Source organism: Mizuhopecten yessoensis, unplaced genomic scaffold (assembly GCF_002113885.1).
Source record: "Mizuhopecten yessoensis strain PY_sf001 unplaced genomic scaffold, ASM211388v2 scaffold10797, whole genome shotgun sequence".
In the NCBI taxonomy this organism is placed as follows: Eukaryota; Metazoa; Mollusca; class Bivalvia; order Pectinida; family Pectinidae; genus Mizuhopecten; species Mizuhopecten yessoensis.
In genome coordinates, this window is record NW_018408726.1 from 312817 (window position 1) to 333872 (window position 21056).

At 36.8% G+C, this 21056-nt stretch overlaps 1 protein-coding gene across 1 annotated transcript; it reads left to right on the forward strand.

Moving 5' to 3' along the window:
* Window positions 1-4996: 4996 nt before the first annotated feature.
* On the forward strand, window positions 4997-19644 carry LOC110462482. The gene is made up of 6 exons (XM_021516446.1): window positions 4997-5377; window positions 13043-13091; window positions 13565-13687; window positions 16247-16365; window positions 16799-16901; window positions 17261-19644. Exons 1-6 carry the CDS (start codon window positions 5201-5203, stop codon window positions 17563-17565), a joined length of 876 nt encoding a protein of 291 aa, XP_021372121.1. The 5' UTR covers window positions 4997-5200; the 3' UTR covers window positions 17566-19644.
* The last annotated feature ends 1412 nt before the right edge of the window (window positions 19645-21056 follow it).

Here is a 21056-nt window from a genome sequence, read left to right on the forward strand (position 1 = left end):
TCCAGGAAGAAACGGTGAAGTTCTGACACCGCAAGATTAGAGCGTTATACAGTAATGATATGAAGGAAGTAGGTGTAGCTCTCGACGACCATGGCGTGCACGCCTATACAATCACAAACCCTTAAAATACACGGTGACTCTAAGTAGGCATCGATGAGAGGTAATCAACTTAAGTCATTAGTACAGCGTTAATGGGCGGATTGGTCGAGTGGCTGACACTCCGGCCTTCCTTGCAGGCGGCCGGGGTTCGACCCCATAGGTCGTCGTACTCATGGATGTTCTGAGAAAGTGTTTTGCTCCTGCCCACAAAACTCCAACAACCCAGGTTGAGTATAAATTGGTCTGGGGTGGATGTTGCGGTATCTGTGCTGTAGCATTCAAGTAAGGTGGCACTATAAATGATGCCGTTGGAAGCACGGTCCCACTTCAAACAGATCACATTACATCTCAAGCACACACAGGCATACACACAAAGGGAGATATTAGCCAGGTGGCAAAGGACCAGTAGTTAGCGCCTGATAAGGCAGCTCCTGCGAGTTTCCTCAAAAATTGTATTGATTGTATATATATGTACTGTCAAGCGCTTTAGAGTGGCGTATGTTAGCTAGATAGGGCGATATATCAAATGCTGTATATTATCATTATTATTATAATGTCACCAAGACAATAGCAAATTTACATTTTTAGGACTTTCGTCTAAAAATTTCTTTGAAATTTAACTACAAACATAAATACAGAGAACATACGAAAAGAGACAAGTTGTCTCGGTTAATGAGTCGTGGCGGTACTCTGTGAAGATGCGAGATGGGAGCAAGACAGTCCGCGTGCCAACAACTAGCTAATCATGATCAGAGAGATGGAAAAGTCACAAGACGTTTTAATTAGCAGGGAGTCGAGACATCAACACTAGACGTCTGTCTTTGGCGTGTTCGTGTATAACAGATATATTGACTTTCTAAGTATGTAATCCAAATGATAGGCTCGTGTATACATATATGTAATCAAAACGCTCGCGAGGCCTGTGTATATATCGAGCGTATATGTAGCTATGACTAGGCATAAATTGTATTACTCGTGTTTTTCGTCAAAAGATTAGGCACCACGTCCAGATTGTACTTAAGGACGAGAGGGGGACAAATATCCTAATTTCCATCGGTCGTACTCTAATATAGAATGAGCGACTATGTACTTGCTTTGTGCTTAGTAGTATAAGGAAATATCTGTACCAGTTACCTGGTTTGATAAAAGATAGTGTCTGTTTTGTGTCTATTGACGGAATGTCTACATGCTGTATAGGTATATATTTAAACCGAATTTGTAAATTTTTCAATTCAAACTGAAAATGAATACCTTTTACGAAAATCGTGTATCTGTCTAGCTCATATCTTTGACCCCAAAAATGTACCTTCAAAACAGCGAAGTGTTTTTTTTCTGATTCATATAAGCCCATAGGCTATTACAAAGATTAACCGATGGTCGTTGAGTTAAAAAAAAAAAAACACATTTAAACAAAATTGTTATTATTAAAAAACAAACAGTAAGTGTAAATACATATTACGACTTTAAATACCTAGTCACCTAATCGACGGAACCTATGATGCCTACTAGCTTGAGTGTAATTCTACTTAGCATAGAAGCACAATCCCAAAGAATTTTAGTGCAAATCTGTATGGATGAGTGGCACTCGTTTGATCTACACAGCGTGTGACGTCGGAGGTTGTTCCCCGAGGATTACAACCTTAGTACACACCACACCTAAAAGAGTCACGATATCCACCCTTGAATTCGACCATGTCTTGTTGAAAGGGAATCTTAACATTTTGGTGCCGACCAATGTTACATTCGCGGTATTGGAGTGAAGAGGTAAATGGCGGTCGTTAAACCTGACCCCGACATTCGAGCAGTGCCACGGTGTCTTTTGTCATTGCCGTTATTGAGATTATTGGCACAGCAGGTATTGGCAGTTGTCTCCCACATGCTCCCAACTATTTCCTGTCGCGACCCCGGTGCTGATAATATCTTTCATATAAAACTTTCAAAAATGCACCCCTTTGGCCTTTTTACCTTTTCCAAGTGCTGTTTGTGATGAAAATGTAATTAATTTTTCAAATACGGTTAGTCCGTTTCTCGCGCTGTAAGGTCCAACTCATTCATTTTTACTTTTATCATTAAATAAACTTTTTCCGAGCTAGACATTTACGCTTATCGAATGGCGTTATAGAGACCACCTGATAGGCATACCATTAATATAAGGTGGGCGTTTATTCTGGTACATAGCTATTTGTATTGTCAGGGCGATTATCAAATAGGTCCGGAAATTCTTTTACCGGCCACTGACAGTGTATTAAGATGGATTATGCAAATTAGTTGATCTTCCCATTAATTCTTCAGCCTGTGGTCGGCTTTTGAGACAGTGACGTCAACGAGAAGACAAGCCATAGGCTGACCCCATGAAACACATTAAGCGTTAATCAACGCGAGTAAACTTACAAATGTATGTTATAACGATTGTATATGACGCTTAAATCTAAAAAAACAAAATGCCCTACTCAGCCTAACTCGTCATATTAGCACTTCCTCAATACAGCTCTTGATATTTCGTGATGATGTCACATCTGCTGTCAGTTTCGGGATAAAACATAAATGTCGGGTTAAAGACTTCTTGTTTGTGATTCGATTTTCATTGATACTTCGGAGCGATTTTCACGCGAGCAGACCGTTTTAGGGAAGTTTAAAAGTGGGTGTTACATGATCATTATTTAATCACTCTGTAAAAGAGCAATGTTTCCTTTTTAAACACCAATGTGAAGTTTTGTTAAAAACAACGAAAACATGTGATGGTCAAAAAACGGACAACAGAACGACACAGAGGTTACCATAAGCCTTTGATCATCATTCGATGAACGAGTGCTTTTTTCTAACAGAAAGGCAGAAAAGTATTGCCACTCTTAATTTGACTAGTGATAGAAGCGATAATGCACATTGTCATTGTTTGCAGTTAATCTTAGTGACAACAGCATGGCTTTACAAGTTTCCAGTATTTATTTAACTTTAGTGTAACTGCGGCTTTCTTAAACGCTATCTACGTATCCAGTATTTATGCAGTGTGATACACAGGTTTCCAGTGTATAGTTGAACACAATGACAGCATTATTTAAGAGAGGCAACATAGGTATTCCTCGCTATGGAGTGTAATCATAACATTAGTTGATATTCGTACTTACGCCTCTCAATATTCCTTTCTCTGATTCTGTTTTACCTGCGAGTCGTTAGTGATGTATACAGTCTATACACAAGAGCCAATCAGAAGGACTGAATGAAAGAATAAGCAAATTAATGTATTCTTCATTACATATGCCTTTATAATGAACTCATAAGTCATGAAAAAGATAGCTTATCATCATGCGGATGTACACACCTGCCTTACCTAGAGAACACCTGTTCGTACATACCACGTGTCTATTACTTTTTCCACTTGTCTATAATTCATGCTGAGCTTGTGTGTTCTCTCGTCACCCAAATCCTCATTCCCCTCTGTCTTGGCTGCTTTTAAAAAACATCAGTGAATACGTTTATGACTTTGATAAACCGGACGCATCGTGTACCTTTCATACAGCTGAATTGCCAATACCTAACGGAACACTTTTAGACAAGAATTTATGTAATATGTTTTACACGATATTTAATAATTAAATTTCGTCGTGTCGCGTACACATTGTGCATTGTTTTGGCGTTAGTACATGTATGCACAGGTAAAAACAGTTTTACCATTGCTCTTTATACATAATAAACGAAATATGTTCAGTGAATTAGAAGAGACCGTCACAAAATTATTTTCGATACAATAAGCATGGTGAAATTGTAGGACAAGGTTCATACGTAATGAAATCAAACAATTACTTATCACCTGCGTTATCGCAAGAAGGCAAATACACCAACCCACCGCCTTCAACATTCACACCAAACCACCGCCTTCAACATTCACACACAAGTTCACGCATACATTACACACATGGAGGTAGGTCCTTAATGACCTCAGCTGTTTACACGACTTGTATCCTAATCAAACTAAACTAAATCAGACTACACGTAAACGAATCTCGTGTTTGTAGTACTATGTACCACAGCCAGGGCCCTGATAATTTGTTACAGCTATATTTGGACCTAAACTAAGGTGTTCAGAGTGATTTTACATGTTTTAGGGGTTTAGATCGGGTTTGGGGGGAAATGCCCCCCCCCCCCCTCCCCACAATAAACACATAGTCCGTGTGGTACTATGTACCACGTTTAAGTCTACGCTATAACTAGTCTACATCTAAGATACCAATCAATGAAGTTATTACTCCTTACAGCAATATACTATATATTGTTATCAGTACTGAAGCCTTTAAGTAAATCTGGATAGGAATACTGTATCACACCCAATGTCACCACGCGCGCGTCTGATCTTTGTCTGCCCTTGTGCATCAGGTAACTTCCGCGAGCGGTAAACTTAACACCTGTCGTAGGTAAATCAATACACATTACGCCACAGCCTTTCTCCTAACTGTTGTAATAAGTTAATATCATAGTGGTATTCAGACACGACGTCTGTAAGGTATGTCCCACAAATATGCCAGGAATGTTACTGGCATTCCGTTCTATGTCGGTTTTTTTTACTATTATGTAAAGATATGAATGGGTCGATCAAGGAGATCGTATATACCTTTCCTGTCGCCACCTAGTAGTGAGTAATACAGGTTCGCTAACAATCCTCGGGTTGTTTTGTTTTCATTTGTGTACAGGTTCTTTCCTGTTTCCATGTAAGGCTGTCTGAACCCTAAAGGATACACGTTGTCCTACACATCGCGATATAGCTGCCATCTGTTGTAGGAGTGAAGTGCGTATATTATTCATGTCAACGCTGATGGGGGATTTCCCACACTCCTGACAGCGCATGGCTGTGATTGGTCGTTAAATATAGAGCTACGTCATATATTCCCTAGGTGGACGAAAGCCTGATAATCATTCATAGTATAGGCTACTTAGCTTGTGTTCAGACGTAACATAGAACGATAACGTTACGCTACACTACACCCACGTTGTCCGAGGACTGAGCTTTAAATTACCGGCATACCACAAACAGTTCAGTACACCACTGACTGTAGACATTTAAACACTACCACGACATCGTATTCAGTAATTTTAATAACTCGACAAGATGATTCTCAGCAGTGTTAACTTGATCAAAAAAAGTCATTGCCATACTAATAACCACAACAACAACCATCAGTTCAGTGATTTTATCCTTGGCAAGATTAAAGAGGACCAGGATAAACGGGAGAAGAAATGTGCAGGCACTGCTCCCTACGGGTCCAGGCACGGAAAACAGATAAAGGTAAGATGTCATTTCAATATTTCTAAAATTATTTTGATGTGAATTTATATCTTTTGTTATTTAAACATGCGAAGTTTTATATGTTGTTTTAAATCCATGCATGTCTGTCTGTCTGTCTGTCTGTCTGTCTGTCTGCGTTAAATCACGCATATACAGATAGCTATCTGTCTACAACTGTCGTGTGAAGAATCTGACTGATATTTTATACGATATGTGGTGACACGTAAAAACACCTATTTATTCTGTACTGATGAAAAATCCTACAAATTCCAGATCAAACGTTGCTATAACTATATACTGTACAACAATGAAAGACAGACATTATGCATAAAAAATCTTTATTTAACGTCGTGTACAAATGTACAAATACTGATCAAATTTCTCACCTATAGTCTTGTATATATAGCTACAACCAAGTCTGATTATGTCTGATACAACACATTGGTGAGAGAGAAAAGGATGAGCACACTAGATTTATGCTTTGGAACTCGGTGACATACTTCACCAAAAAAAGTCCTGGAAGCATTAATTGATTTTTCCTGCCGGTAACCAACATCGGTTTGTGCCACAGCAGGTGATGTCGACACCCTGCTGGAATGGCTACTGCCAAGTCTATTTCACGTGAAATAGACATTATTTTAATTGCATGCACATTGTTTTGCTTTAGCCAGACTTAGGTCCAGACAATGTCTACCCTCTTGTATGTTTATAACGCGTTCTAGTATTTAGTCTAGATTTGTACTTGTATATGTTCCAAGTTGATAGCTGGTTTCTTGGGAATAACAATGATATGATTCAACCGATACATATTACTTAGTCACAATGGTGCCTGTATATATTCCCATCGCGTGCTCAGATTCCATACAATACAAACCTTTATTACATCATCGATTGTACTGATATTTCTTGTTTTTCTTTCACGCTATTATGACGTTAAGAAATATTTACTGTATACACATGACAAATCAAGTGGAATTTGATGGTGATTCATTTCAGTGTATTGCTATCACAACAAAACCATAGCAAGATATTTGTCTCCCATTCTTATATAATGATTATGTAAGGAAGAGAGGACCATGCGACCGTTCAATACGAGGGCCGGGTCACTAAATATAGCGAAACTGTTTTAACTGAATACATGTAGTTTAGTTTGGTTTGGTTTAGTATTGTTTAACGTCCTATCAACAGCTATGGTCATTTAACGCCTTGTATTCCGACGGTCCGGTATCATAGCATTTTAATGAGAATCTAACTAGAGGCCCTGAAATCATAATAAATTCCTTTATCGTTAAATGTGTTTGAGGTATGTCCTTAGCTTGTTGATATATATATATGAAGAACAAATGTACAATAATATTTCATTGTTTAGTTTTTTATGTAAATATTCACATCCTGATATTTCAATACCGGTCTGTCCGATCGTTAGATAGGAACGTTTTGTGTTACATTCCTAGGTAGATATGCCATATAGAGAGATAAAACATGTCTAGCAGATCACGTGCGACTACAACATTATCTACTTGTTAATTACATGTGTATGTTTGTAGATAGGTGTCTTAAAACAATGATATATTTTATAACCGTTCATGTATTGTCTTGGAAGAAATATATATACCACCGGTAATTCCTTATGTTTGTTGCGTGCTTATATAGACGTAACGCTCGCGCCATTCATTATTTGATGCACATATATGTGTACAATATCATACATGCACGCCTCGCCATCCGCTTTATATGGCGTGTGTATATAAAACGATAGTAAACGGGTCCTTATATGGCAAAGTAATTGTCAGTTCATATATACATGCTTAAATGACATCGCGTCATATCGTCATGTAAAGTTTCACAGGAAATGCTGAGATATCAATGATGAAATTAAAAACTAAAAATATTCAAAACACAACTATGACAAATATTGTACTGTAGCATGAATCGGGAAATACTTGAACAACGTGAGCGTGAATAAGTCAACGAAACGTCATGTTCATCAAGATTATTCTGATGAAATTTCCGCAACGTGCCCATCAGTCGTCTAACGTGACCAGGAATGTGTATTATATAATGAGATTTACTAATTTGCTTTACTGTCACAGACACAGGGGCCAGGGACGTGTTCATTTGAAATTGTTGATATCAAATGTCTTCTTTCGTTTGATTTCACTCCCACGATCAAAACTGTTTTCCGTTTGAAACATAAATAATATGGGATAGAAGACAAGGGAGACATACATGTTTTATCATCGTTTTAAAATTCAATGGAATAATATATACACTGTATCGATAAGAGTTACCAAGTGTCATATATCCTGCCGATAATAACGATAATAATTGTAAATAATTGAACACTTGTTTCCTGTGCATTGTACTAACAATATCGGTGGTACATTCCGATATTGATTGGTTCGTGGTGGTAATGAAGTAGACAAAAACACCCGCAGTCGACTTTCCTGGCAACGGGCGAACTCTCCCGTCTCTAAGATAAACAATTTACAACAGAGAACGTTTTCATCTTTAGATACAACGATGTACTTTTATGACAAATACTACGATTAGATTGAGCTCATTAATATTCAAATTTATGCAGGAATCTTAATCTTAGCTGATCGTTAATAAACATTTGGTACATATGTATAGCTGTCGATAGGGTTATACATATCTGACCTTATCGACACCTGTTTAAGCGATCAGAAATAAACTAATATTGTCTGATATCAAGCTAAATTAGCTTTTACTAATAAGGATAGACTTAAAGTTTTGTCAAGTACACCTGTAGAATTTGGACAGGTAAAGCGTGTATGGGTGATTAGTGAGTTTAGGAAGTTTAATGAGTACAGCACGGCCTGTCGTAGAACCCCTTCTACAAAATCCAGTATTTAAAACAAAAATCCGTTTGATAGTTTAAGCTTGTCGCTAGTGATTTGAAGTTTAACGTACAAGTCGGGATTGTAATCGGATTCGTTGAAATGAGAAACCACAAAAATGCGGTTAGTTAGGCTAGGAGAATACCTGCGGTTGACCAGATGCCAACATACAGGTGTTCTAGTGAGTTTCTCTTGTGAGAAAATATGATCAAATATTGGCCAAGTGGGTAGGGAGTAGTGTTAAAATTCTTTCTATGCAAATGTTGAGAGCAACTGAAAAGGGATATATAATCAGTTCATAATAGCAAGTGTATACACGGTGACATCAATCCTGTCAAACAAGTAAATATGGGTCAAACTCATCTTGACTTTTAAACCCACGTACATTTTTGTAACACCCAATTTCTGCAAAAATTGAAATGGATCGGTATTTTTATTAGTCTAAAGTAGTTTGTACAAGAGGCGTTTCTGGGCCAGTAATACATAGTTGCGTCTATTTTTATTTATTTAGTACGAAATAGATTCGTCTAATGTCTGAAATGGCTAGCTAGTACGGACTAAATCTTTAGAAAAACTCAAACTAATATGTAGATCAATGATTTCTATAATATTGGTGGTAGGTCTAATACACTGTTAAATCAGAACGTCTGTGTTTATCTAAAAAGTATACCATGTATCGTTTACAAAACGTCAATAAGTTATCTTAATTTAGTGATATCTAACATGAAAATCACGCCTTCAGGGCTATTTTTATAAATACATGTCCTTATAAATTATTTTTGTTCAGTTCGGCAATCGTAAGTGGAGTTAACGCTATCGATACGTCTATATTTACATAAGATATATACCATGTAACGCAGCCACAAAAAAAAATGCTCTGGTAATTTCGGATATATTTAACAGATTTAAACATTAATCCCATAAATTAAAGATATACATATAACTACTTGAGTAAATATTACCGTTCTCGTTCTCGAGAGAGATTCGTTAAAATATTGATACTAAGTTTTATAGTAAATAATAAAAAAAATATAGACCATGTTTCATGTAATATAGAACTAAGGGTTTTACTTATTGTCTTGCCCGCTGTCGGTATATTGAGAACGGATTATTATTGGAATGGCAATTTATTTATTATTAGGCGTTGATTGACTCCATGATCTTTGAAAACGGACTTTGTGTGACCTTTACTGTCTGGAGGACGTATAACCCCAAATAAACAAACATTTTTATCTTTGGATATAATATGACCTCGAAAAGACAAAACAATTAATATTATAATTAATGTAATTTTACAATACTATCAATGCACCTACATGTACAAAATGTATAGTGCTCGTGGGTAAAAGTTGCCTCCGCCTTGAAGATATTGACGTGAAATGTCTATTTCTAGTCACCGATTTCAGTACTGTTGGGATGGGCGTAACCAGTAGAGCTGTAAATATATATGGGGATTTTAAGTCGTTAAATTGATTTCTTCAATTATTGATTCACAGTGTAAACATCCATCTTGTTTATTGAAGCAACTCCCCGTTGACATTTTCTGAAAAAGTTCGTGATGAAACACCCTTAAGACATATGTCTAAACACAATGATCGGCTTGTGACTAACTGTTATTACAAGCCACGGTAACGTTTCTACTGTACATTTTTGAGGCGATTAGAAATGGATGAATCCCCATTAAATAGTCGACATGAACTGATCAGTTGTGTTACATTTGTGGATTTGTCAACAACTGGGCAAAATTTAATTCCTTTTTTTGTCACGCCTTTTTTCTAAAGAGTGAGGTTTTCACCTATGATAACACACTGGGGCGTACAATACACTGTTAATGTTACACCTATCTTAATTGAGTTGTCTCGTGATAAGCGTCTCTTATGAGTTTCAAAGTAAAGGGAGTTGACCCCTCTAGATTAGGAAACTTTATGTAAATATCGTGGTCATGTGAATGATTTATAGGTTTTTCAAAGCTTGTTTCGCTATATTTGTATCCCGTCAACCTTTTAACAATTGTATTATTTATGTATCATTCATGTACGTAAAAGATCACAAATGTTTTGATCAGAATACACCAGCACATACAGTACCATACGGTAGGATATAAAATTAGAAACTACGTAATGAAAGTTTTCAGTTCCTCGTTCTATATTGCTGATGAAACTACAGTGACATGTACATACCGGCCCCTATGTAGACTTACGCCGACCGTTGCAAGTTGTGTTTATTTATATCTGTGATGAAACGTTACCTGTAGCTAGGCACGGTGTACCTGAAATAACTCACAACAATGTAAAGTCATGTCTATTTATAGACGACCTAGATGATAAGGCGAAGGTATAATGAAGGCTACAGACAGATTTAACAGTGTTATATATCGGGTCTCGTGAAATATGTATAGCCTCACCTTGTTCCACGAAATCTCGGTAGGTATTTCAAGAAATCACTGAAACATAAACGAATGGAATGCTAGTATGTTACTTTGTGGAACTAAACAAATAAAAATTTGAGTATATCTTTGCAACAAACAATTATTTATTCCCGTTTAATAGCACGGGGCCTAGAAAATTATTATAGACTTGTGTCCAATCCCTTCGATTTTTTTTTATGTTTTATTTATTTTTTACCAAATAATATCGATTTTTTTTTTTATCTCTGAACGATGGAAAATAACACGTACACTTCCACCAGGAAAACATATATTACTTTCGTGTATCCTAACTATAAGGCGATCAGCAGTACATAATATCACCAGGAAAAATGCCAGGTAAGCATTATATCGTTCATTAAGGGATGGTTCCGACTCTAACTTCCGGTGCAGCCAACAGGCGGTCACGGCAACTGACTTTTTAACACTAAACACCATGCTCAGCGTAGCATGGTTAAAAGAAGGAGTTCCCCTTTAAGTAATTTGAGGCTTGAGGGGACAGGAACTGCCCTTTTGCTTTTGCTAAACAGAGAAAATGTCCTTTAATTAAAGAGTGGGGAAGATGTGTTATCAATTGAGCAGAGGCCGTCAGTGCATCGTCGTTTCGTAAATTGAAGGTGCAGCGTTAAATTTATTCACGACAGGGTCAATTATTATTTTTATTAAGTTCATTGAAGATCTCGACCTCGAACGGAAGTTTGTGTTTAAGTGCTTTGCTCGGAAACGCGTGTATAAAGTTAAATCTAAACGTTTTCACGTGTACAGACAACTATTTAAACGAACCGTCCCATGTTTAAATAAATGCACAGTCTATGTGGGCGTGAGAGACATTCTAATCCCGCAGACAATTGCCGGGGCGGAAAACATTCGAGACGTATTTTAAACAACTCATATGCACAATATACAATTTGTAAAGTTTAATTCATAAATCTAGTTGTGATTATAAAACTTAACTAATCCTAATGTCTTGCACTGCATTCCTGTACATTATTTCATTAAAGGAATCTTTTAAATGGTTTCCGTGATCATGACGATTTAAGCCACAGTATAGACACACTGTACGCCGTACAAGGCACTGACCAGAAGATAAATCACCACTCCCGGTTGTAATGCTACGCACCGCTACACGGCAGATTAATAGGTTTAAAAAATAATACTAAATTTTTAAATGGTTTAAGTGGACTTTAAACTTAATTTATTGCACCAGATACAAAAGGAATATATTTCATTCATAAATCTGGCATCTCATCAATGTGCACGTAATTTAAACATACCGATCGTCCCGATAACATACCTCTTGTGTCTGTGATTATGAAATAATATACATCTGTTGTATAGACTAGGGCCGAGCAAACTGAACTGACAATAACCTTGGGATATTTTACCGTATATGATAAGTCATACCAGCCTTCATAATTGAATATAAATGAAATTAAACTTTTGAAAAAGGAGACGTCGGTCAGGTTACAAACGTTATTACAAGAGCTAACATGAGCCGCGAACACGTTGGAAACCGTCCGCGTCTGCGGTTTGTATACTGTATTTCAGTATGCTTCATTACTTGAATTGTTTCAATCTTGTGCTCGAGGTGGGGGGCAAAGTGCTACAAATGAGGGGTGTTTCACATGATATTGACAATTCACGTGAATATTACAGAATAAACAAAACAGTAATTTTGTCTGTTAAATAAAGAGCTGATATTCCAATTCCCCACATGTACAATGATCTCCTGTCACGACAGCAGTTTACTGTGAGACATATTTGAGGACAAAAACAACACTGTCTGAATTTTCCGTTAAGCACACACGCAGTGTCTGGGACAACCTCATGAGGGTACTAACTGTTCTCGGGGAAAATACCCGACCATACACACGTAAACTCCACTAGTTTTATACCTAATTCCACAACGCGGAACTCAAATACGCTGGAATCCCTTACAGACCTCCGGGAAGGACCCCCCCAGGGGCGAATGAATTTCAGAACTTTCGCAAACAACGGAATTTATTGTTTCCCAATATTTGTTTGTGTGTAAAACTAAATTCGATAGGCATTTGTTTTGACACAGCGACGCTCACAGACGGTACCGGATCATGAATATTTTAACACACAAAGTGTTTCCAATACTTCTTCAAACTGTCTTGCGGTTTTATTGGCTACGACGAATGTAGATAAAAACCAATTTTGTGATTGCTATATTTGGACAAGAATTTCTATTCTTACACAGAGAATTGCTCATTTGTGTTGATTAGTGGTTTTGAGTAAACTGATGGTTATTACACTATACCACAGCAGCCAGCACCAGACCTCATAGTGTAGACCGTCCGCTGGTTATTTGATTATCACATATTAATGTGCCTATCTTTTCTCTCTTTCTTACAGGAAGGAAATGGGCCCGAAAATGAAATTACAAACAGTTCCCCCAAAACAGGTGAGTTAGTAAAAATCATCAATTTCAAATAACCCTTCCACGGGAAATAATACCACCAATGTGTGTTTACATGTCAAAATTCAGGAACAATTTTGTGACCCCTCTAAATGAGAAGGCGTTATGCAGTAAGTCGTGTATCAACAAATAACACTATTAACACAGCAGGCTTAACGGCCCATTAATACACAAATGAAGTACACCGTACATTGTGTATATATACTGGCAATAAAGAGTATGATTTTCTCACGGCGTCTGTCTGCGACAAAAGATAAATACATTTTTTTCTCTCTCCTACATGTAGTAACCTTATAGTGACAATTGGCACATCACTGTACACACATCAGTAAGCACTTATGAATGGAAATGATGTGGGATGGAGTTTTCCTGGGTGCGCAGAAGCCTCAGTATGTATTTGATCAACATATTCAATTTGGTAGTGATTATTTAAGTGCATTGTTCTATTCTGTTTATAGGTTCCGTAGAGAAGGGCGTGACGTCTACAGTGACCATACAGACGAGTGACCAGTACTATTTCACACTCCGTCTCGAAAGAGATACGCTCTTCCTGGCCGATACGGAATCTTCATGCCAGACATGTAAGTTCATATTTAAAACATCATATATGTCTGTACGCCAATACAAATCGTCTTGCATTTAGTTAAATTACCGTTAAGACCTACCACGATGTGAAATTCCCAACATCAATACATTAAGATGTGAAGACCATAGACAAGGAATGTCATTAAACAAATGAAGACAGCTGCACCAAAAGAGGTTGCAACTGAAGGACATAAACGTTATTTCCGATATTTCAGTTTCCTTATTTAGCATTAAAGCATGTCCGTTTGATATCCAGTATTTCAGTTTAATTAGTTAGCGTTAAATCATATCCGTTTGACGTCACGTTCCTAGAGAGCGGCTAGCATGGTACATGTATACGTGGGCGCACAGGGAAGACTCTAATCAATGTCTCACAATCCTGGTACTACAAACTCATTACTTTGGTCCAAGATCTATTTAGTGCTAGCTCGTGCCATTTGACGTCATAGGATACACGTTCTTGTGCACGTACAATTTGCTGCTACTCTATATTTATGCACCAGATGTCAGCCTTACGGTGAAAGGTAATTGTTTCAGTCAGAAGAACACACGGACAGTTTTTGCACCTGTAACGCAGACTATACCTGATCGATAACTAACCTGTCCCGTTTCACAGTATTACCTGGTCCTATTGTGGGGATCTTCCCAGACCTCTATACATCACTGTATTGTCCTATTACATGTACCTTGACCATCCGTCAAAACATGTCATTCCTCAAGAACGACGTCGCTTCTGCCAGTGTTATAGAGTGCACAAAAAACACAACAACATTTCTACGGCCGTTAGGTATAGATCAATTAGACTAGGGGCAATGGGATATCTATAATTCAACACCTTAAGCCTAAGGTGCATAGATTTTTTTAAAATGTGGATGACTCTACATATCTGTCAATTAGCCTACATAGAGTTCGTTTTAATTATCTGTCTAGGTTGATAATAGTTAGCACTACATACTAGTGTAATATGGATGTACTTTAAACACCGTTAGGTTGTGTCAACACATGTGTTGAGTGTTACTGTAACCATTATACCTTACCTTGGCAATAGAGAATTGTTTAACATTTTTGCTGAACATATTCGATACTTTACAATTACACAGTCATTGTGTAAGTATATTCCCCACGAGGATAATTACACTCGAGACACCCAATTACACTCAATCGTCCGACATGTAATCCAGAATTGTTAATTTAGAAAAAAAATACATCAAATTTCCGAAAACCTGATTGCACCGTGACTAGCAGTTCCACAGAAAAATATCCAGTTATTATCTCAGTATCTAAAAATAAATCAGATGAAATCAGATCAATTTCTGCTATCATTACTTTTATAAGATGCATTAGTTCGAGAATCTGAAGTGCTCTAGTTCAGTTACTATGGACATGATGATAATACTTCGTGCTACAGCTCTGATAGTCAGTCCCCTGTACAAGTTCTATAGTCACAATAAGCTCGTATGTCAAATCTATTTAACTGGATAGGAGAAGTAGCCAGTAACAGATAGCTTACTTGTTGTATTCTATCCTAGTAATTAAAAATCAAATGTTTTCGGACTGTTATAGAATCAATGGTCTATATTGGTCACTTTGTTAAACTTCCACTAAAGTACAGTAAACAAACGCTTAATTAGGTTCCAAATTGTTCAATAGGGAACTTTTTGCATACCGTATATGTCCAACAATTTCGCTATCCAATAGATACGAAAATTGAATATCTTTACCCGGATTAATGTTTTTCACTTCAATTCTTAGATAAAAAATATATATGGTCCCTTGTATATCCACACGTCCTTTAAATGAACTTAAATGTTCATAGAACGTTATAGACCCTGTACAACCAACCAACCTTGCATATCCAACTACGGAGGCGTCATTCAAGCACATTTACCGTAGACGTATACACGTATATATTATATCCCCCCCCGCCTAGTTAATCGCGTATGTCGGTGCCTTGTTGTGCTAACGAAAGACAATCGATGACAACTGCAAGCTCTGCCGCTCTAACAGCTTTAATCAGGTTAGGCAGATCATCTCGCATTCATGATTAGCTTGTCCTTATCATATATATAGGAATTAGGTTCCGCCGGATTCTATATTTGATTCCGAGTCGTGTTTATCTTGCCCTGTTGATGTCTTTGTTGGTCATGTCATCTTTACTTTGACGCCATCACGAAACTAAATTGATCGTTACCTTCGTCATTAATTAATTAGAAAATCGGCAGTGTTTACCAACTTTAAGCTAATTGACTGATGGTTCCAATGAGTTTGCGTGGGTGATATTGATGACGTGGTACAGTGTAGACATGTATTATATATACACTGATGTCGTTTAAAACACTGGAGTCTGCAGTCAAAGACAAAAGAATTCAAAATCGATAACGTACCTATATATTTACCTGATAGATGATGAAATAAAATGTGTTCAATAATGGTCTGGTTTTAATTCAAAAATACATCTAATGCACTATGTTGTAGTGACCTTTGAACTGAGTAGTGACCTTTAACTAACCTTTGAACTTCTTACCCTTATTTACGGTTGTGTTGTTTTGTTATAGGTGTGTTCAGACAACGACTCTACAAAGACACAGAACAGAGACAGCTAGCCGTGTTCCAGACACTATCAGACAGCTCAAAGTACATCAACGCGGACGGGGATCGCAAACTGTCCATTTCGGTACGTCTCCACTCCATATAGGCTGTTGAGATATGAACCCATCCAAAACACCCAAAGTAAAACAAGCATTATTAGTGAAATGGAAGTCGAGAGTATCAATCCTATGATTTTTAATTTCAAATTAATTTTCAATCCGATACGCACGCAAATACCATGAATATCTCAGAAATGTGTTCATTGTGTTGATGTTCGACATAGGGGGGCCGTAGTCTATGTGTTTGACAAACAGTGTGTATGTCTTATAGATGTTGTACAAATCACACCTACATGTATCTAGGACATTAACAATATCTATCAATACCATTGCGTGTCTTGTCGTCGTCGGTTGAAGTTTAGTGTGTTGTGAACAAAACACTTAGTAACGCTGAGGTTGTCAATAGAAACCCTATGTGCGTGTTACTAGTAGTTTATGTTGTACTCTTTATTGTTATAGGCGTACGCAAAGCAACCCGACCCAGAGAATCCAGACGAACGATTCTTTGTCATCTACAGAGTAGAAAACGGAAGCGTCTTTCTTCAACCCTACTCACACAAAGGTAAGCGTGCTTATCATTTCTGTGATTTATAAGTTTGATATCCACTTATACATTCTCTACTATTGTACCACGCCCACGGTTGGTTACGTTATACGGAGGCGGGGGTTTAATAATATTGTCAAATATAGGAAATATTTCATTACCGTTATTGATACAATGAACCGCTAACCTCAAGCGGAATAATATTTAAGGCGCCGCCTTAATGCGGTGACTTTTGATAACAAAAAAATTAGATAAAGATTTTCTGGCTAAATAAAACTGTCTAATTTTAAGGCAAGTTTGTAAACGTGCTGATAGCAGTTCAACTGTTAAATATCGTACTGTAACAGCCATATTAACCACCTTTATTTATTTTGTAGGATACTACATGCATCACATCGATAACTGCCTCTCAGTTCGCAAGCTAGAAATCAATCTGCGCCCACCGGAGCAGTATTTCTTTCATGTTATGGAAGCTGAGGTTCCGGAAGTTGTGATGTCGAGCGTAGCAAAAGCGGAAAATTTGAAAAACCTGCGAAACGAACTTGTTCCATCAGACAGAAGACATCGAGAAAAAATATTCACCCGGGAACGAACAGTTCAAAAGCCAGGACTATTTTTCGGATGCTTCGGTGTCCGCTCAAAGAAATCCCATGCGGATAAAAAGGTCAAAGTTCATCGATGAAATAGGTGTTTTCATTTATGAAAAATAGCAAAAAACTGAGACGTGGTCTCTTTAACAGAGAACTAAGTATCACCCAAAGATACATATGGCTTCCCTTCATAGGGACCGAAAGCTATACAAACGTGTCTGCGCATGCTCAGTGAGTGAACATGCGCAAAAGAAAATGACATGCCAAAGACGGTTGTGATTTGAAGCAGAAACTAGGATGATTTTTGTGTCCATTAATGACTAACCAAGGCGAGGCGGTGATTGATCGCGTGTGATCAAAGTTCCAGAGACATTCAGTGACATGTGCAATAGACATCATTCCATATTATTATTTGTGATCACATTTATTTGTAACATTTCACCTTTATAATCGTAATCTCAAGGTCATCTTCAAATCAGGACGGCGCCATTATAAAGTTCTGTTAAGAATGCGCTTTTTGTATACATCCTGATATAATCTAGAAAGGTGTCAAACTCAACGAAGATTGCTGCCACAGTAATGTATATTTTTTGCAATTGTGCGCGTACCTTCATACTGTTTGTTTAAAGATGACGTTGCCATTCCAGTAAGTTATGTTTTGTGTGTATATCCTATGGGTTTAGTACTGTAACGGACATGGAGACAATGTCTTCTGTGATAATGGTAGTTTTAGCTTTTAGACCATTCCGAGATAAGTAATCCTGGAATATCAATAGGTAGACATTAATGATGACGTTTGACTAGCATAAGTCACATATCTTGCCATGCTCTGCCTTGACAAAAGGTTAATAAGATCTTACATGTTCTTTTAATCTTGAATACAAAAAAGAAAGTAGGTTAGAATATTTTTTATAAAAGTAAAACAATAAAGTTATTATTTGTTTACATGTGCATTGACAGTGATATTAAACCGGACGTGTTGTACGTCACCGGTTATTAAGTCACATTATAATTTTACAATCAAGCCATATTTTTCATGTGTTAAAAAAACCTAATAGTTACCGAATGGATAAAAAAAACACCGAAAAGTTACCTCGGTGAAGGTGAAGGTCAACTAATGAGTTCAATAATCAACGTTGTTATAAGCTTTATTACAGAGTGTTTGTAAGCTATACAAGATCAAGTGTATAAGAGTTGATAAATACCTGGGTTTGGTTCTTTAATAGATTATGGTTAGAGTAAAACATATTACTGTCAAATCTGCTGCTTCCATAATTTGGACATCATGTATACATATATATATATATATATACATATATTGGTGGCTTACCCGAGCACAATATCCTAAATATTATTCCAGAATTAAGACTAGCTCAGTTTACCCAGACAGCCATGTTAAATGCTATTTGATATTAAGCAAAAAATTCAGATTAACCCTTTCATCCTTTTGTAACTTTAGTAAACTCTTCCATGTATTGATCTGGATTAGTCCATTATGGCCCATAGTGGTGAAAAGGTTAACGGTTTACGACTAAACTCGTGCGTTTTACTCGTATTTGTATCTACCTAAAGTTTCGATTAGTGCATTGGACCTGTAGGGAGGTTTTAAATCTAATTAGCATCTAATATAGGGACACTTGTTTTTACCAATTTGTTTTCGCGGATAGATACAAAAGATCGAGTTGTTTTTTAATATTATTTTTTACATACTAAAAGTAGTCCCTGCCTTAATTTCTACATTGTTTCGCAAAAGAAAAGCGCTTTTATTGATGATTACATACCCATCAGACATCATGTTTGTTCCCTTAAAGTATTATGCAATCAAAAAGGACAATCTGTGATCGTAACAACTGGTTGACGGTCAGTGACGTTGACGTTCATCTTGACCTAAACCATATCCAAAACTTCGATAGACAAGTGAATGAAAGTTGGTGTTTTTGATATTTTGTAGAATTAAGCAAGAAACATAACAAGGGATCTTAGCTATTGTGACTGTGTAAATTATGTGTTCTGTTTCGTCCTGTTTAAATCTCAGACATTTTCATTATTTATTTGTCAGAAAGACAATGTTTTCCCATAATTTATTGCTTTAACTTTATAAATGTTGGTACAAGGAAGAAAGGAAAATGATATTTCTTTGATTTCTTTGTTTTATTAATAAAATATTAAAATGAACTCATGTCTTTGTTGGTCATTCTTGGAGTTAAAGGTGACGAGAACTAAAATGTACTTGTACATATTGTGCTGCTAGCGTGAGGATGCGCATTACCTCGGGTTTAAATTCCATGAAAGGGACTGTTTTCTATTGTGACCTTTTGAAGTCAGCATGCTGTTTAAGGGTGATAACTGTTAAGTTTTATGTAAGTTAGGTTCGATACACCAAAATGTGACTGTCTCTCCTCTCTCTATACATATATCTCTGTAGAGGCGCCTTTAAATCCAGAACGAGGCTGGCATCTATATCTCCATACATACTGAGAATGAGTTAATATGTCAAATTATGAAGATTAACTATTGAATTTACTGTTCAAAATTTGAGTACGAATCTCTCGTCAATGTGTAGATAGACACCTACTCGAGAACAAGTCTTCTATGTTTAAAAGTCGGTGAAAACAAGCCGGATATATATGTATATAGGTACAGTATTGTGTTTTATTTACTCTTGGATGACGTAAGCTGTCATCTATATTAATGACTTAACTGCTTGATAGCGAGGCTGTCATCTATGTTAAATGCTAAAACCCCATATATAAGGTTGAGAAAGAGATTTTTATCTGCATCAACGATGGTTACTTGAAAGACTCCTGTCTGAGGACGAAGCTGCCATCTATATTTGAAGTTTATTTATTAAGCTGCTCGAGATCGGGGTTTTCATCCACATGAAAGACACATTAGTCGAGTTTACCGCCTTGAAAGCAAGGCTGTCATCTTTGTTTAAAGAAACATCTGCCTGAGAACGAGCCTGACATATAAGTATAGATAAGTCTTTGACCATTTCTCACTTAATTTGAGAACGAGGCTGACACGTATGTTTAAAATCAGACATAATTTTAAAACAGTTAATTATTTCAGCCGAAATTACAGTGAATTACTTTATTAAGAACGAGACTGTCATCTATATTCGAATATACATCTCAAGGAGTGACTTATTAGAGATTAAGACTGGACAGTTGCCAGCAAAATAAATCGAATTACCTACGTTTATATCATTTCTCTCCGCTAGTTTTCTTCCGTTGATATTAAGAAATGTCAGGGACATCTCATCCTGGTCAGGATCCTAATAGAATGAACGTTGATTGGTTGATTACATCAGCAAATAGGAGTTTCTTCACTACCTCTTGTTTATATCGTAAACTTGAGCGAGATGAAGCATCTGTGTTTACAATGAAGAATTCTGCACTGCAAACATATTAAAATCAACATAAGAAGTAAAAGTTCAAATTGAAAGTTTTTTTCATGTACTATGTTTAGTAACGGGGGCCCTTTTCTAATAATTGATATAAGATTGAAAGTAACGGAGACCTCTAGTGTCTGATTAAAACAGATATTCTTAGTTTAACAATCAACATAAACAGTTAACAGT

Bases quoted from the DNA above. Each gene is read 5' to 3' on its own strand.
- LOC110462482 (XM_021516446.1), top strand. From the start codon at position 5,201: ATGATTCTCAGCAGTGTTAACTTGATCAAAAAAAGTCATTGCCATACT. The intron at 5,378-13,042 runs GTAAGATGTCAT...TCTTTCTTACAG, and splicing joins GGCACGGAAAACAGATAAAG to GAAGGAAATGGGCCCGAAAA. The intron at 16,366-16,798 runs GTACGTCTCCAC...TTATTGTTATAG, and splicing joins ATCGCAAACTGTCCATTTCG to GCGTACGCAAAGCAACCCGA.